The sequence below is a fragment of the Cheilinus undulatus genome, linkage group 12 (genome assembly GCF_018320785.1).
Source record: "Cheilinus undulatus linkage group 12, ASM1832078v1, whole genome shotgun sequence".
Classification (NCBI taxonomy): domain Eukaryota; kingdom Metazoa; phylum Chordata; class Actinopteri; order Labriformes; family Labridae; genus Cheilinus; species Cheilinus undulatus.
In genome coordinates this window covers 25,118,362-25,137,136 of record NC_054876.1, presented here as the reverse complement: position 1 = coordinate 25,137,136, position 18,775 = coordinate 25,118,362, and the positions used below count along the sequence as shown (strand labels likewise).

General features: G+C 37.7%; 1 protein-coding gene across 2 annotated transcripts in view; it reads left to right on the top strand.

Moving 5' to 3' along the window:
* Window positions 1–10,875, top strand: part of kctd16b (potassium channel tetramerization domain containing 16b) — a 136,041-nt gene extending 125,166 nt beyond the window's left edge. The window contains exon 2 of one of the 2 annotated variants that reach the window (XM_041801997.1): window positions 10,255–10,875. In XM_041801997.1, coding sequence (XP_041657931.1) covers window positions 10,255–10,715 — 461 coding nt within the window. In that variant the 3' untranslated portion in view covers window positions 10,716–10,875. The remainder of the gene's footprint in view (window positions 1–10,254) is intronic. The other variant, XM_041801998.1, reaches the window with a different exon arrangement.
* The last annotated feature ends 7,900 nt before the right edge of the window (window positions 10,876–18,775 follow it).

The window sequence follows — 18,775 nt, the reverse complement described above, 5'->3', positions numbered from 1 at the left end:
TTGTTCCTGAAGACAAGTCTGTGGCTTCTTCCCCACACGCCATTTCCCACTCGATCTCTTCCTCATTTCCAACTCTGTTCACTGTCTTATTCTATTCTAATAAAAGGATGCAAGTCCCTAAAGAAGTCTTTAAAAAATCCTCTTTATTATCTGATTTCACACGTTTTGGACAGTGTGTCTTAAATGTGATCATAAGGTATAAATAGGAAATCAGAATTAGATATTCAGTGACTGAAAATCACAGCTGATACTGATACCTGTTGCCAGTTAATCACATGGCCAACACAGAGTAAGAAACATTCATGCTCAACTTAAACCTACAGATATATTTTCACCAATTAACCTAACTCTTTGGACTGTGGGAAGAAGCCTGGGTACCCAGAGAGAGCCCAAACATGTGCTGGGAGAACATGCAAATTCTGAACTCAGAGGCTCCTGTTTGAGCCTTTGCAAGCAATGTTCAGTCTGATACCAATGCCTAAAGTAATATTCTGATTTCTTTATGAGATCTGGTGTATTAAAATGCATGCTAGAAGTCCCTGTCCTTCCAATCTCACTCTAACATACCTTCAAAACTGCACATCACTGATCTGTGTCAGTGCCCAGTGATGAATCTCCTCTCTGAATCTGCTATATGGTGTAATAAATGCCAGCATGACATTCAGACAACAACACAGATAATCATCTGCTGTGGATTTCAGTTCACATCCACATTTTTTGTTGATGGTCTGTGTTTATCAAAAGGGCCCATACTAGCTGATACCAGTGCATCGATGCATTCTTAGAGGTTCATGTGTATTAACACTGACCTTATTCAAGAGAAAGTTACTAAAGCTCAGACCAAAGATTTGTGAAGCAACGAGCTGAAACTTTAACTAATCTAAAGCATCCTAAATGCCTCACAGTTCAACAGGACTGCCCACAGAGCTGACTGGGCCTGTGAAAAACCCAGTTAATTGACCCTCTTCTGTTGTGGTTTATTGACAATGTCAGTGCCTGTGTGCTGGATTAGTGGCATTGGTGCGAGTCCATTAACAGTCATCTCATTTTGGAGCTGAAAAGTAAGTTGAACTATTACAGGTTCTGATGTTGAAATTGTTGAATGTGGTTCTTTTTAACCAACTTTCACCACTTTTTCTGCCAATTTATGCTGTTCTTTTCAACCTCTAACCTGTTTTTGCCACTTAAACATGATTTTCCCACTTTTTGCCGCTTGTTAACCCCTTTTCACAACTTTTTCTGCCTTCTTTTTTTTTCTTTAACCAGTTTTTGCCATTTTTTCACTGAATTTTGCCACTTTTTGCCCATGTTTGCCCCCTGCCCCCCGCCCGTGTTTGTGTCTTTTAGGAATAGATTCATTATTTTCCCCAAAAGAGTTGTGTCAGTTTCCTTTTATTCTGACATCCCAAGTTTTTGCACATTATAGCTTAGCTATAAAGTCAGACATTATACTTTGGTACAATATACAAATGGTTTAGTTCAGTTTGCCTATTCACATTGTTTGGACTTCAACATTAAATAAAAAAAATATTTTTCAGGTTACAAATGAATTATGGTTATACGAGCTTAACTTTACTGTAGACCATGATTTTGCTGACCTCCATGGGCCCCCAGTTTGGCTGGGCCCAAGAAAACTCCCCCTTTATCCACCTTATAGGTTCAAGGCAATGATGCATTTTTTTTCATAACCAAACCTCATGGTCACTCAATTAAAAGAGATTTATTTCTTTAAAAAATCCATCTTAACAAGAGTGACAGTACTGCATATTTACTTTTTTCCCCAGCATCTTTATCATTCTGAAAATGAATAACATCAGGTTGTAGGAATTCTGCTTATCACCAACTCATCGTCATCAACATCGTAGCGTGGCAGTTAAACTTCACAGCACATATAAACTCAAAGATACTTTGCTAGCTCAGTCTTATCATAACTTATATTGGCTGAGAAAAAATATTGTCCATGGAAAAATTAAGCTCGTACAGCCTTGAATTTCTCATGTATAATCTCAGCACTGCACTCTGTTTAGGTGCGTAGCTTATGGAGGAAACAGGAGTGTTTATGGGCTGAAATTTCTGTGTGAAAAGAAAAAATATATTTATGCAATAATTTTCAAAATTAAAATAAAAAGTTCTGCTTTGAACAAATATTTGGCATTTACAGCCAAGATTACCATTTCCCTTTACACAGTTATCTGCTTGTAACATCCTGAAACCAGCTCTTCTGAATCACAGGCATCATCAAACAGCTGCACCATTGCCAGTGACTTTCTAAAATGGTCTTGTTGCATTGCTAATCTTCGTTCTCAACTGGGCTTTACACAACCACATGCATCAGCAGGACATGCAACAAAGTGATCCTGTGTGTCAGAATGAGATGACAAAGCCTGTGATAAGCATTTTTATTTGATGTCCAGGGGTGAAAACACACAAGTGGAGTGGCTCAGGGTGAGCTTAACATTTCTGATCAGTCAGAGAGAAGCCTGAGGGTGAAAAAACAAAGCAGTAAACATATTTGATTATGTCCTGTTTATTTGTGTAAACTAATAAAGTAAAAGCTGACAGAATACCTTAAAACTCACTTTGTAGCATTCAGTTAAAATGGCATAATAGTGTGAATACATATAAATAGTGACCAAATAAAAATGTCCACATGGATATGTTGCATACATGCTACTGTTACTCCAGATCGTTCTGGAAAATAAATTGGGCTCTGTGTAGAAGCTGAAATGATTGATGATCCTTCAGATGGATGAGATATAAATAGAAAATAAGATTTTTGTTGTTTTTATTCCTTTTTTTCAGTTTGAATCAGCCAGCTCTTTTTACTGGTCGGAGCTAACACAAGTTAGGAGGTCCCCGCTGAGATCGATACACCAGAGCCTCCAGCGCCTGTCACAAAGCATGTGTGTCTATGCGCGTTTGCATGTGGGTCTGTGGCATACACCCTTTAATAACATGTGACAGTCATTAGACTTCAGTTAGACCTCCATCCCTGAAAAAGAAACAACATAAGATCACATGAATCAACCGCTGCACAGTATAGCACACACCCAAACGTAAGGCACGTGTGCGTGTCCTGAGTGATGCTAGCCAGAGGCACGGCCGACAGCCTGACACCTCTGATGACATGAATGGGAACCCCACCTGACATCAGCCTCCCTTTTTCTGCCCAGCAGCATCCAGATAATAGATCCAAGGCCAATGTCACTGACACACTGAGGGATGACCACAGGCGTGTTCACACACTGAGGGTGCACACTTTACACACACAAATGCCACACTTCAACATACATGATGTATGTGGAGGAAGGAGGAGGCAATGAAGCACACAGACTGACCTACATCACACTCTTACTTATGGTGCAGCATCTCACACAATACATATATGTGCATATACACACTAAGACACACAAACATCCACTGAACCCTGAAGGAAAGTGTGTCCTTACTCTCACATGGAGCACAGGATGCCACAAAGTGTATACTACCACAACCACATGTTACATTTAAATCTCACATAGACTGTATGGATCATTAACACCCAAACTCACTCCTGAATATTTCTAGAACATTTCAGAAGGACTGCCCCTGAAATCCTCCTGAGTTGCTTGTTCACCAACCTGGTATCACACCAAAGCGTCTAATAGACCCACAAATCCACCAGGTGATGCTTTAATGCAAACAACTATATTGTTGCTGGTAATATGGATAATTTAATATGAGATTTTATAATATGGATTCCTTGGTTTTGTAACCAGCCTCATTAAAGCACTATAGGAACTGCAGTATTTAGCACTTCAGCAGTAATTTATCTTTTCAACTCTTGAGGCTGCCTCTTAACTCAACAAATCTGAAACTGGATTAAGAGGGAAAACATGTAATACGAGCATGACTACATTCAGTCAAAGTTGTCATAGAAACAGATAATAAAACTTAGATAATCTTTGAGCCATAAATCATAGCCCCTTACTTTTCCCCCTCTTGCAGCCTGCTATTTTGCCGTGCTAATGATGCTATCCATGCCTTCATAGCCCTTACAGGTGCCATATTGCTCAGTGTTAAAGGTGTGATTTGGATTGATGGAGAGAAATTCCTGCTCATTCTAACTACAGTGCACCTCTTCCTCACCTCATTTTTATTTATTCAACACCTTTTCAAACATAGCTGACATGCATGTGGGCATGATTGACAGGAAGTTGGGACACCTTCTCTCCATGACATCTTCTGCGAACAATCAACCTCAGGTTATTTTTTGAGCATGTCGATCATTCAGGTCACCTGTGCTTGATATAAAGAAAAGCTGTCAAATTCTTTGTTAAAAGAGGGCAATCCTTCTCATCTCTGACTTTGAATAGAATAATTAATTTAAAAAAATCATGAAAAATTACTTTCAGTACAAACATGCACAACCATCAAACTGTGTGAAACCACACAAGTACAGAAAACGGACAAGACACTGACCTAGAAATTAGATTGCTAAGGCATGTTTCAGGGGCCTCTAAATGGCCTCAGGTGCAGATGAAAAAGCTGACTTTCAGTTTGAATGGCCGTCCTGAGTGATGGATGCAGGCATCCCATCATTCCTCCCCTGTATAATTAGAATTACAAACAGTTAGTGTGGCAGCCCTCGCCTTTCGACTCAGAAACTCTGACCTTTAATTTTGGCACCTCCATCAGTGTAAATTTGGAAGCTCTACAATGCTCTGCCAACATTCATCATTCATGGAACAAAATTGGGTTTAGGTCTAGTCAGAGACTTGAAGTTTGAAGAGAAACTTCAACTCTGACTCTTGGTTGAAAATTGGATCAGCTGGGGAATGTAGTGAATTTTTAAAAGATTGAATCAATTTAGAGTATTGAACACATCTTGGGCCATAGGGACCTTGAATCTGACTATGATGAATTAAAGAGGAGTTGCAGTACTTTTAATATTTTTAGGGTTTATTAAAAGTTTCAAAAGAGGTCCAGACATTTATCTCTGAGTTTACACAAACTGGCTTCAAGGGCTGCAGTCTTGGGAGCCACTCTGACTAGTCAGAATCCTAGACTCTATGAAACATGGACATAGCCTCAATGATGTCACCTGTTGGTTTCTTAAGTGCATTTTTGAAGCCCAGTGATGGCAGCCATCATACTGAAAATGCTGAATCAAACTTAGTTTTGATCAATCTAGTAAAAGACATAGGTTGAGGTGAGGTAGGTTGTGGCTCTCCTGGCTAACATCCACAATGCCACATCCCTAACTCTGAATAACTCTTATCCTACATTCAGTTACAGCAGATGTGTAATGAAGATTTTCATCCTCTAAACAGTTTGTTCTGTTAAAGGCATCAACTATTCAGACCAAATTATCTTTCTGAACCAGGCAGTCAAATCAACAATTTTAATACAGGGTATGCGATTTACAAGGCTTTTGCAGCCAACCTCAAGTGAATAATTGAGGGACTGCAATGTAGTTTGCACTTCTGCAACTGCTTCACTTTTCAAAATACTGTAAAACGTCAAACAATAACCCATACTAGTTCAAGTCCCAGTCCTTTCACTAGCCTAGTGTTGCACGTTTCAAAAAATAAAGGCCGCTCCCAACTTAAAGCTCCTACCCATTAAGTTGAAATAGTTTGTGGATCAAGAATAAAAAAAAAAAATCAAAGCAGTCGGACACACAAATGAAGATTAACTTTAAAACCTGTCCAGGAAAGATGGAATAGTGTGCAAGGAAGCTATGCAGCTAGTTGTCATACTCTTGGTGCAGATGGTATTGGGTCAGCTTGTACATAAAATCATAGAATAAAAAACACAGTGACAAAGACAGCAACAAGCTAAATACATATATAAACATTATAACACAGCCAGCGTATCTTACATATCTCTGTTAGCTGTGTAGGCTACATAGATAACTGAGCTAAGCAGCTAAAGCTAAGCTCAAAAAGCTGCTACTTAAGCTACATATCTATGTATCTGTTTGCTGAAGCTAACTTAGTTATAGATAATGTACATAAATAGCTAATATAGCTATGTAGCTAACGGAGCTAAAGGAAAGTTCACAAAGCAGCTTTGTAGGTATGTTATCTATGTAGCTGTAGCTTTATTTGCTAAAGCTTGTGTTGCTAAAGCTAACTAAGCTACATTTGCTTATGTAATAACATTAATTACATGGCTAGCATAGCTATGTTAGCTTTAGATTGGAAGTTTTAAGATGTCCTGATGACAGACAAGAAATCTGGCCAATCCATCAGCTTTGTAAGGCTATATTGTTTCTGGTGTGAATTCCATGTATTACAATTATTCCCATCTTTTATGCATACAATTTTTTTGTTAATATAATGAAAGACCCATTTTATTGGCATCTACCCTAAATAAAAGCAGGGTAATTTCTTGACTAAAGTAAAAAAAAAAAAAAAAAAAAAAAAAAAAGCAATAAAAACTGACGTTTCACGATATGGACCATACCTTAGAAGTTATGTTCAAGTAGAGCCTATGTTAAAAAAAAAAAAAAGCAATAAAAACTGACGTTTCACAATATGGACCATACCGTAGAAGTTATGTTCAAGTAGAGCCTATGTTAAAAAAAAATAAATAAATAAAAAAAAAAAAACAGTTATCCTTGATATCAAGCAAAAACACTTAGCTTGCAGGGGCAACACACACAGAAATGTACTGACGCAGACTATAAACAACTTTCAAGAAAAGCCTTGATCCTTGATGAATATAGCATAAACAGTGGTTTATTTTTCACCTCATTTGGGAAGACATTTAAATCATGGAGTGTAAATACCAATGAGAAAATATGGCTCCACACATTTACTCTTTTTCACTTCAATTAGCAGAGGAAAGTAGTCGTGTGCCTCTGTGTGCTATGAAACATCAACACTGTGAACTGATATATGCCTCTGGGAGCATAACAATAGTATAACTGTGCAGACAGGTGCACAGATGCCACTTAGAGGCTTATTTTACAAATCTCAGTGATCACCTCTTGGAATTTACCGTCCTTTTAAGAGGAGTCCTCAGTTGAATTATTTGAGAAGCAATTTGTCATGAAGCTGAATGTCTTGAAGATAATCTGTCTGGTCACAATAATAACTCAGACGCCTTCCTGGTAGTGATACGGAGGCTATTCACAGTACCTATAAGTTAAAGCAGCCAGTCACTGTCAAGACTCACTGTATAAAGAGCTATGTGGAGGTGCATTAAATCACTATAGGCCAAAGTTTAATCAAAGTGTCATATTTTAAAAGTACAGACAGAAGACACCCCGCTCACACACACCTGACAAGACCATTTAAGTTACATATCCTTACAGCAGCCCTAGCCATCTCATCGTGTTCATTTTATTTGCACAGGCAGATTGGCCAGTGGCAGATTAAACAATTCACCAGAGTCTGAGGCCATTTTTCAGGACACCAATTAGGACTCTGCATCTCATCAATCAGACAACCACTTTTCTCTCAGTGACATAAATTAAGTCATGTGTACCTAAACCTAACATGGGTCACTTTCTCTATCCTGAAAGATAGAGAGAGTGACCAATTATGTTCATGTTAGCCTTCAGATTTTACTATCATAGTAATAGTGTTTTCTGTCTTCTTCTGATGAATGGAGCTGCTATAAATATTGTTTTATTCTATTTCTGTCGCTGCCATTTATGGGTGATGTTGATTTCACATACAGTACGGCTGCTGCTTATGGGTGCATATGCATGTTTGAGTATATGAGTGGGAGTTTGTGTGAAAGCTGTGCAAGAAATATTACCTCTCTTTATGCTCACATAAAATGTAGTTAGATATGTGGTAGCTGTTTATGAGAGGTACTTGAAGAAAATACTGGTTGGGTGGATTGATTTCTGTTCTGCTGGCTCACTACAAACATGCTGCCGAGGACAAAGAAAAGTAGAAGCACAGGAGGGCGTTTATTTTAAGCAGCCTTATTTTTAGCTTTTTTGGGTGAAATGCTCAGCAACACATAAAAAGAAGAAACGAAGCTATTGAATTTTATTGCAAAGCCAGTGTGCTGTGTTTGTGTGATCGTGTTGAATACGAAGGGTGGGGCTGGAATCAGAAATAAAAGCGAGGGGGGGGCTGTTATTGCATGTGTGTGTGTCTGCCTCCAGGGTTTTGATCTCTGAACAGAGAGGAGTCCATCAGCAACAGATATCTGTTTAATAATTCAAGAGGTTAGCATGAAAAATAAATGGCTGCTTCCTGTAGTGAGAGGTGTGGTGCTGCTCTGGTTCCTCAGTCTCCCAGCCATCCTGTATATTTCACACAGAGGTTTGGCCATCATTGATTCCTGTGATTTTGGTCGAACCGCAACAACCGAGCAGCCACCTAAAATACTGGTGATAGCCAGTGAGTTTCAGCTTCAGGTTAGGTGTGAACAGTTGGGGTACTCAGGTCTACAGTTTTCAAAACACAGGATAAGATATCCTTTGTGCTGACTATTTGTCAGAGAAAAGCAGTCTGCTCCTCTTGCCAGTACTACTTTTGATCTAACCACTGCACAGGAGCTCCATTATGTTTGGTGAAAGAAAAAGCATGAAAGTTTTAAATGGCCTACTTTCATCTTTTTGGCCACGTTGTTATTGGTTTATTGTTTAATTAAGTGCCGATGGATAGGTGTCATTTGGTTTACTGTTTTGATTAAATTAAAACTATTAACTTAAAAATGATTTTATGTGAAGTTGCAGTATATTGAAGCAAAGCTTCTGAACACCGCTAAACCATTACATAACAAAAGCCAAGGTTTTAACAGCACTGCTTCAACTTTAGACAATCGTCTAACAATGGCCCAGCAGGGGTCTTACAGCAGTGGTGTCCAAAATTTTTCCTCCAATGTTAGGGTCACTGTAATATCCACAAGGTGAGGCATATAAAAGTTTGTAAAACCAATATAACATAGGTTAAGATATGCTGAGTGACTGAGGATTCCAGAAAACACACATGATTTGTGGCTGTAAGTATTTCTTTATCAGCAGTTATCAATTAGCACTGCTATTATTTATGTTTGGTGATGTGGCTGTTCTGGGATCCCCTGCCCTTCCACGAGCCTACATGGAAAGTTTTAAGCAGGAACAGCACATGTTTCTGCTTTTCCTATGCTGATAAGGAAAGCCTAAGGCAGGGAGAGAATCAATGACAACTGAATGACATTGAGTCAGAAGCAGTATGAAAGAGAAACTGGGGTGGAGGAGGGTTGCAAAAGCAGCTTTCAGAGAGAGCAGCAAGCAGCAACAGCAGTTTTTAATAAGAGACCCAATTTCCTGCAATGGTCAAAAATAACACACTATTAGTCAAATAAGACTCAACAAGAAATGGTGTAACAAAATCAAACAGTGGTCTAACAACATCTAGTAATGGTCTAGAGCCATATTGCAATGGTCTTATGTATCCAGCAATGGTCAAGCAAGATCCAAAAAGGTCTTACAATATAACAGAATGGGAAACATTTTCCAGCAATGGTCTAACAGCCTCTACCAATGGTCCAGCAATATCCAGCGATTTATCTAATAATTTCCAGGAGTGTTTAAACAGGATGCAACAATAGTAGAAAAGGCTTCAACAATGGTCTTACAGAATCAGGCAGTGGTTTAAAATGTCCTGCAATGGAGTGAATTGCTTCTCTTACAATTAATGTTAAGCATTCACAAAATGAAAATCTTGGAGCTGCAATTTGAGATTAATACTTTGCCTTATAAGGAAGACAGTAGTATCTGAAGGAATCAACTGTACATACAGTATTCATATAATCTTAATCTTTTACTTTCAATTAACGGGCAGACTGTAGTTTACTGTCTTTTGATACATCTTAAGAGTAAGAAGCTATCTAAACTATTCTTATTCTTATTCTTATTCTTATTCTTATTCTTATTCTCTGTCTAAACTAATTATTTAGCTTGTAGAATGTGATCTCTTTTATATATATTTGAAAAAGCCTGAGTTTTCTACTTTTCTATTTGACTGGAGCTGCAAAAGTGGTTTTCTGAACAAAAACACCCTGTTATAGTCAGCCTGTTCAGCCAGTTGTCCCTCTGACATATGACTTTAAGTTTGTGATTTGGTGGAATCTACTTGTTTTTCTTTTTCTTTGCCTTCATTGTTTCTATTTAGCCTCTATACTGATATCTAACATATATTTCTCTTGTTGTATTTATGTCTTGTTTTTTCTCTTCATGATGAAACATTGAGAAGAAAAAAAGAAGGGTGGAAAAATCTGTTTTGTGTGGATCCTAATAGTAGCCCTTCTCTGTCTCTCCAGGTGGTTCATCCCGTTGGTCATCCCCTCCTTGTGACTGCTGCTGCAAGAACCACAAAGGCGATGGCGAGGGCGAGAGTGGTACTTCTTTCAATGACCTCTCTACTTCGAGCTCTGAAAGCCAGTCAGAAGCCAGCTCTCCACAGGGAACAGTCATCTGCGGCCCAGTCAACCGTCAGTCGCACCCCCACAATGTTCAAACCCTGGACCGGCCCTTGAAAAAGGGCCCTGTCGCTATGCTCCAACAGTCAGAACAGCGGCGAAAGAGCGACTTGCTGCGCACTCTAACAGCCAGCTCCCGTGACACCAGCACTTCTAAGAAAAGGCCTGCGAAAGAGAAGCTGACAGTGGAGGAGGAGCTGGAAAAGTGCATTCAAGACTTCCGCAAGATCAAGATCCCAGAGAGGTTTCCTGAAAGGAAGTACAACTGGCAGGCCGACTTGCTGAGAAAGTATCGCCTCTGAATCAGGATACAGGATAAAAGGTGTGGACACATGAGGCCAAGGATCAGTTTACATGTTTTTTTGATGAAGACTTTTGCAACAAAAGGGAGCTAACACAAAATGTACTCAAACTTGGTTTCTTTGGGAAACTTTGTCTTTGTGCCAGTAGGTTGGATGTGAACAAAAGAGCTGGTAAACAGACTGTTCCTTCACTGACTTGTGTAGTATGTATGTGTGAGTAGTTTAGACCTACTGTATGTATTGTAAGTATGTGCTGTACCTTGCTGAATGCTTTGAAGCTTTGAATAATTTATTCCTGAGGACCAATCTAAGTGGGTGAAAGACATCTACATCAAACCCACAACCAACTAAAGGCTTGCTAATGGTGACTGGACTGTGCACACCGTCATCTGTCATAATTCCACTGAAAAACCACAAAGACAAACACTAATTTAGTACATGAATGGGTGTGTTTATGTGTGTGTTTGCACCCAGGTGGCCTAGAGGTCACTGATAAATCAGCATCAGGATCCATTAATAATTCATGCTGTCCTGACAGTTCTCTCAACTATAAATACACCCCACCCCTGCCAGGGTGGTGTGAAACGGCCAGGTCGATTACTTTTGGGAACTTCTGAGGCAGGAGGAGGTACAGTTTTATCTGTGCTACAATTAATTTTCTCCTTGTAATATCACATGCATTGCAGATGTACCACAAATGGATAAAACTGCCCCCCACTGCACTGCATTGATTTTTGCTGTGTTGGCAAGATGCAGAGCAACACCCAGGTCAATGTGCGAAGGATGCGTGCAAGAGGGAAACTTTGATTTGATTGTCAAACCACAGGGACATGCAGTTGTATAATAAAGAAAAGCGCTGATATAACACTACATACACCAAACACTATTACTTTTCTCAAACTAGCACATTCATTAAAACAGAAAAAAGACAAAGCCATCATTCATGTTGCCATTTTAACCAAGCTAATACAGGCTCACCCAGTCAACACAGATGGATGCTTTCCACCCTGACTGCTGACATAGTAATCAATAGTTATTGATGATAGTGTCCACTGATAGAGCTGATAGATGTGGTTCTTGTTTACAGATATTAATGAACCTCCTGGGTTAACAATAGAGTCAAGCTGATCATGTCTGGAGTGAAAATAAGCAATTATTCAGGCGCTCATTTACTGTAGGCACCCCTAGCTTTGTCAGAGTGTTGTGATGTGCTGTGATTTTAAAAAAATTATATATTTTTTTTCCTTCTAAAATTTTATTCTATGAGGCTCTTGTTGGATGTCATGTTACAGACAGAATGATTTAAAGACAATTTCAGGGTTTAAATTCAGTTATAAACATTAATTACTAAAGCACACAGACAATTGGTGGTGTAAGAGTGAGCAGTTGTTTTTTTTTTTTTCTTTATATGATTTGTAATGATGAGTAATGCTGTTAAATACAATTAGATAACTTAACATTTTTTGAACGGGTAGTGAGATTGTCACGCAATCTCTGTTTTAGGAGAGATGTGTAAAAGCTAGGAAATGACTGAGCATATTGTATAGAGGATTGTACAGCTGTGACAACAAAGTAAACAAATACGTGACAAATTAATGATTATTGGCACAGGATTTACTAAAGTACTTTTAATTGAAACCATCTGTGAGGGGCAAATAAAAGACCAGTCCCCAATTAAAGGAGCAGGAAGCTTTCAAAGCTTTATTTTTTCAGTAAGGAGACAGATCTATTCAGATTTAGGTTTCTATTAAGAAATATGCTTTTTGGACTGGTAATGTACTCCTTATAGAAATATGTGTGTCAGTTACATCCTCAGGTAAAAATAAAGGTGTTTATAACTAAAGTATGATTAGCCCTATTCCCATATGCACAATTTCCTGAAAACTTCCTGAAACTTTCAGAGTGAGCTGTATGATCACAAAAGCCACATTTTGGCCACATTGGCCTTCCTGTTCCTCTTCTGAATTTCTCATGTGAAGACAGGGTGGGCTGATGTGGGGATACAGCTGGAAATATTCACAAGTGGTTTGGATAAGTGCCTTTAAATGTATTCACTCCCTTGCATTTTTCCCCATTAAGGGATTTTATAACTCAGTCATGGTCAATATAATTTGGCTTTGTTTACAGTTGAAAAGAATAACTTTTTAATGTAAAAGTGAAAACAGGTTTCTACAATGTAATGTCAATAGAATAAAACTATGTTAAGTAAAACAAGTGACTGCTTATTCACCCCCTTTTAAGTGACCAACCTAATTCAACAGAGGTCCAGAAGAATACTCTAATTAAATCTTGATTAGAGTTCACTGAAAGACATGGGTGACTCAATGGTCAAATGGAATAAAGTTCTTTGGTCTGAGGAGACCAAACAAGTGTTTTTTGATCATCAGACAAGACACTATCTTAAACACTGCCATATACCATGGAAGAATTGTCCCCACTCTAAAGTACGGTGGTGCAACATAATGCAATGGGGATGCTTCCTAGCAGCCAGCCCTGGAAGGCTTGTAAAGGTAGAAGGTAAAATGAATGCAGCAAAATATAGGAAAATCATCACTTTTTTTGTTTAATTGACATTACTTTGTAGAAATCTGTTTTCACTTTGACATAAGAGGTTTCTGTCAAAAAAAGCCAAATTATATTGACCATGATTGATTCATAAAATCAATAAAAAGGGTGAAACTTCCAAGGGGATGAATACTTTTTTTTTATAGGCACTATGCATCCTACAAATGTCACACAAATCCAGCTTTATAGTGAACAACAGGTGCAATCTCTGTGCACCTAATGAAACTGCAGTGTTTTTTGTTTTGCTTTTGCTGGTATTCAATTCTCTGCTTTCCTTGATACTGTGTAGATGCCAAACTACTCTAAGCATTGATTTAGGGGCAACATCATTGGTCTGTTACATTTACACTTGCATTGTTCTTTAAACGTCATGCCTTGCCTTGAGACCCCCACAACCATCATCCAACAGGGACAGTCTCCCACTGTGGCATGAATGTGAACAAACGATTTATGATTTTAAGAGATTATTTACCTGAAATTTTCTTCAAATTTTCAGGAGTGCATATGTGATAAAAGCTTCTGTTGTGTCAGGGAGTTATAAATATGTATTAACAGATTTAACAGCTAAAAGTTAACAATTATTCTAATAACCTAGGGAGGATATGGTGGAAAGCAATTTCCCAGAGGGCCTTGATTAAAACTTTTTTGTAATTACAGCTTATGAAAGAGCAGATAAGTGGGCTTTAAAAACAATCATAGCTTTTACAAAGCACAAAGTACAAAGTTGATTTAATAGCACAGATAAATTATCATAAAATATGCATAAATGGTCAAAGATAAATTTATTTAAATATATCCTTCATGTGTTAATACAAATGGCCCTTTTAATATGTTTTATGATAGTTATTTTTCTACTTTGGGCCCTTTAAATGATACAAATTACTTTATGTTGCCCACAAAATGTATTTCCTCGGTGAGAAATGATTCATGGGTTGTAAGAAAACTCGAGTTATATTCAGTTTGGCCAATATGTTGGCTGTTGCTTATTAAAGGAGTGAATCGGTCACAATAGGTGCTAGGTACAAACCAACCATTTTCCTCATGTCAATACAAGGAATAGGACTTATTTTTCTACACTGCTGGGATATTACATTTTCATTTTAAAACCATTTATCTTATCAGTTGTAGTTGAAATATTTTCATCCAGACTACACATCATATGTAAATAAACACCATGAATCATAGCTAACCAGAATAATGTATTATACTCTGTGTATATAACATGCAAATCCATGAGGTGTGGCTGCCCCCTGTTTTTAGTGATGCAGTAGACTGACGCTAATGTAATACAGCCATTCTTGTTTTATCATGTAGAGTGTTGGGCCATCAGGCATGAGGGTAATACAATAAACATCTATAACATATTTATGCTAGAACAAATGTTTTTCAAGGCAACAGTCTCATAAAAAGCCTGTCAGCACATTTATCTGACATTACAGATGCTGTTAGAGCTGCAGTGATGTTCAACTTAAATCAATATATCTGAAAGTTTATGTACAACACAACCAACAGAAAAGTTTGCTGCTCTCAAGTGACAAACTGTTCAACTATTGAACACCCTGAAACTTTTGTTCCTTTACAGTGCAGACAGCGAGTGTTTGGACGCTGATATGTTTTTTTGTTCTTTTGGCTCTGCTTTCCAGAACATTGGATTTGTAATGAAACACTGACTATGAGGCGAATTTGCTGACTTTGAGCTTCTTACACTGTTTGAGGTTGTTTATAGTCACACTGGGTGAAAAGTGCAGGATCTAAAGACATTTTCCTGCCATTATAGAAAAATGCAGCAGGAGGACATTTATAAGAATAAGGGAAAGACAATAATGAAAACTGAAAAGACTGAGTAAGTCACCCACTTGCTGTAAAATCCAGAGTACACATTGTACCTGTATAGACGCTGTCTGTTGTAGGGAGAAACTGTCTTCCTGTGTGACAGTTTCTATTGCATTCAGCAAAGCCTATTATACAGTTTGTGTGCAGCTGTGCAATTCCAGTAGTACCATCTGTTTTCACCATGTGGTGTTTTCACTGATGCTAGCAACTGGAAGTTAAGCTTTCACTATACGAGAAAGTTGAGAAATACACAGTCACCAATATGCCCAGAGTTTAGCTGTCCACCTCTACAAGTCTCTTGTGGTCTTAAATTGAGGAGTATTTTTTGTCAAACGAGCACTCCACACAGTTTATTTCAGAGATTGACCAATATGTTTATTTTTGGGACTGATACTGAATATTGGTAGCTCATGAAATTGATAACTGATATCTATAGTCAATATTTATTGACAGCGAAAATAAAAATCTTTCACTGACAATTCTGAATTTTACTTTGTATAAAAAAGTACAACAGCAATAAAGGTGAGTTTTTGTCTCTGATGACCGTGCACCTTTAACAGTTCATGTGAGAATCAACTTATAATAAAAATACCTACAACTTATGTAGGAGATACAATGTAGAATCTTCAAATACAAGTGTAAGTCTACGATATATTGTAAAACCTGATTATAACTACTGATGCATTAATGTTTTAATCACTTAAATGTTACAGGTTGTTAGGCTGGATTTTATTATTATTGATAGCCTAATCATGACAGCACATTAATGTTTTGGAAGACTTTTATTTATCGTAAATCAGCAAGATATTACCGAAGTCATCTAAATCAATAATATTGATAAAAAGCAGAGTTTTTCCTTCTTAAATCTGGTGTAATAAAGTTAAATGCAAATATCCATGAAGTAACAGTCAATTACCTCAAATTTACAGTACTTGAGTGTACTAATTATACTTAATTATTCCACCTCCTTGATCATCAGAGGCCTAAGATACAGCATTATGACCCTCATCCTTATATCGCTAGCAGAAACGACTTCAGGGCATTTCAGCACGGAATAATGCCACAGTCTTTCATAGTTTACTCTTCTGGTTCAATAATGAACCGGCTAAATTGTTTTCTAACACATCTAACATGTCATAAGAGGCTCAATGTTAAATGTTACGTTCTATAACATAAGAATACGTGAGCTTAAACTGATGAATAATGTTACATTTGCAGTCAGGAAGCTTAAATTTTTCCTTGCTGCAGTGATGCCAACGTAACTTAAAGAAACAATACTTTCTGTGGCTCAAAACTGTTTCAAACCCCGTTAATTTGTATCGGAGGCTAACATTAGCACCGAAAACATTTTCTTTGGCATAACAGAGGAACTGGACACACTGTAGAAACTGTCTACAGGACTGTGGTGTTTTTGTATCTTCAGTTTGTAATGTTTTTAACTCTAGAAATAACTGGTGTATGACCTTCCCAAAGGGGCACATTGGAGAATTTGCTCCTCAGGCTGCTCTGTTTGTCTATACGCCAGGCTTCAGTGTTGATTGGCTAGAACTCGTCTGCTGATTAGCCAATCAGATAGTGTTGTTGGTTGGACACAGGCTAGAGTGTGAGTGATGGAGAACTGAGACACAGGGGAAGAGATGCAGTGAAGGCAAAGCAGCAGACTGTTCAGTTAATCAATCATATCAGTCGTGGGTAGGATAAAACACCAACACTGATCATCAGCAAAATGCCAAATACCTGGGGCATTTATTGGCCTGACCGATTATTGGTTGACCCCCAGTTTATTTACTGAACGTTATACAGTAACATTAACATTATAAATGATAACTACCAAATGAGGGATAAAAGCTGTTTAAAGTGGACCTGTCAGCCTGGTTTGCATATGTTTCCAAGCACAATAGCCATATTAAATACACAATTAATTGGGGAAAAACTGTAATCACATCAGGTTGAAAGAGGGTGTATGTTGGAGCAGTCAAAATAGGTATTCAAAGTGCACTTATACACTGGATTTTACAAGAATTTACAACAATATAGTAGTGTGTAAACACCTCTTGAATAGCAAAAATGTTGCAGTTGCAAGATTAAATGTAACAGAAACAAATTTTGAATAAGTCACCTTAACTTTGTGATTCTTGCATTTCCTCACCCTGTTATCCTGCTTATTTTTAAGCCTCCTTCATATTCTGGACACAACCAGTGTGTTTCATATCAAATCCCATGTGCTTCAGATCAGCACAACATTCATCAAAACTTACTGCAGTCTCTACAGATGTGCATCTTACCCAGTTAGCTTTCCTTGTCTGAACCAAAAGAAAATGCCTATTCTAGATAACAAGAGGAAAAGATTCATTTTAACATACTTTTAGAGAATAGTTTGACTCTGCTATGAAGCAACAGCATGCTTACTTCAAATACTGTATTCAAAGTGGTCTCATGATAACCATAAAAAGTGTGGTTTTAGTTCCTGGTTCAGTTATTGTCTGGCTAATGATCCAAATGATGTAAAAAAAAAAGTGGATTTAAAGGTGAAGGAGAGATCTTTTGTGTCGTTTTTGCGTTATCTTTGACATCTGCTGTAGTCAGTCTTGTGCTGCCCAGTTTGAGTGGTACACATTTTGGAATCATGTTTGTGTGACTCAGCCTGCAGTTTGAAAAAATGTGCTGGATTTGTTTACTTTGACATGATTCAATCCACAGAAATCTATCTGGATGAAACACAGATTCGTCTGAAGACATGCCATTGAACAGACACAGAGGGTAGATTAAAACCAAGACACCTGGTGGCCTTTTAGAGTAGTCTACAGCTGTTTTTTGCACAATGTATAAAGTTGATAAAGAAACACAAAACAAGAAAGTATTTGAAAAAATATATATGTTAATAATCACCTTACATGCACAACTCTTGGAGTGGAAGATTGTATGTCAAACTGACCAGTTTTCACCTTTGAGCACATATGAAACTATTAAGTTCTTTGTGTCTGAAAAGAGCAGCAGATGATGAAAATCTTGTCAATAAGTGACTGCATTTTATTCTTTAAAGTGATGTATGAAAAGAGAGACAGTGATAATGTTGAGTTTGTGAGTTGCTATTATTTCTGAGTGCCAGACTACAGTCTGTGATTTTCTTTGCTGCAGATACTGTCATGCCCTGCAAGTGAAGCCTGTTTACATGTCTGCAGGCCTGTTTTTTTGTCCTCCTGCCTTTGACAAGCCTGCAATCCACAAAGAAAGTCACGTTATCCTGACAACACAGTGGTAGATCTGGCGTGTACTGCTCAAAACAAAAAAGGGCGTCCGTTTTGATTGTTGTTGTTCTGACACTAAAAAGTATAAAAGAAAAAAATGGTTCAGAAACATTGTGAGCATGTTGGTATACAAAACTTATAACAGATTTTAACTTAGTCTGTTCTTGTGGAAAAAAAAAGATTATGTCCAAATGATATTTAACAGAAAATAGAAACTTGCAAAAAAAAAAAAAAAAAAAAAGAAAAAAAGATAAGCACAAATATGTTGATAGTGTCCGCTGTTCCTCCACAGGTGTATAACATTATCAAAACGTCAACTCTGCAGAGTGACCAATCTCCTGCAAAACAGAACGACTCTCACTAGGGACATCTGATCAGAAAATATATGCTAACCCATGAAAAAGTCGGAAAAAA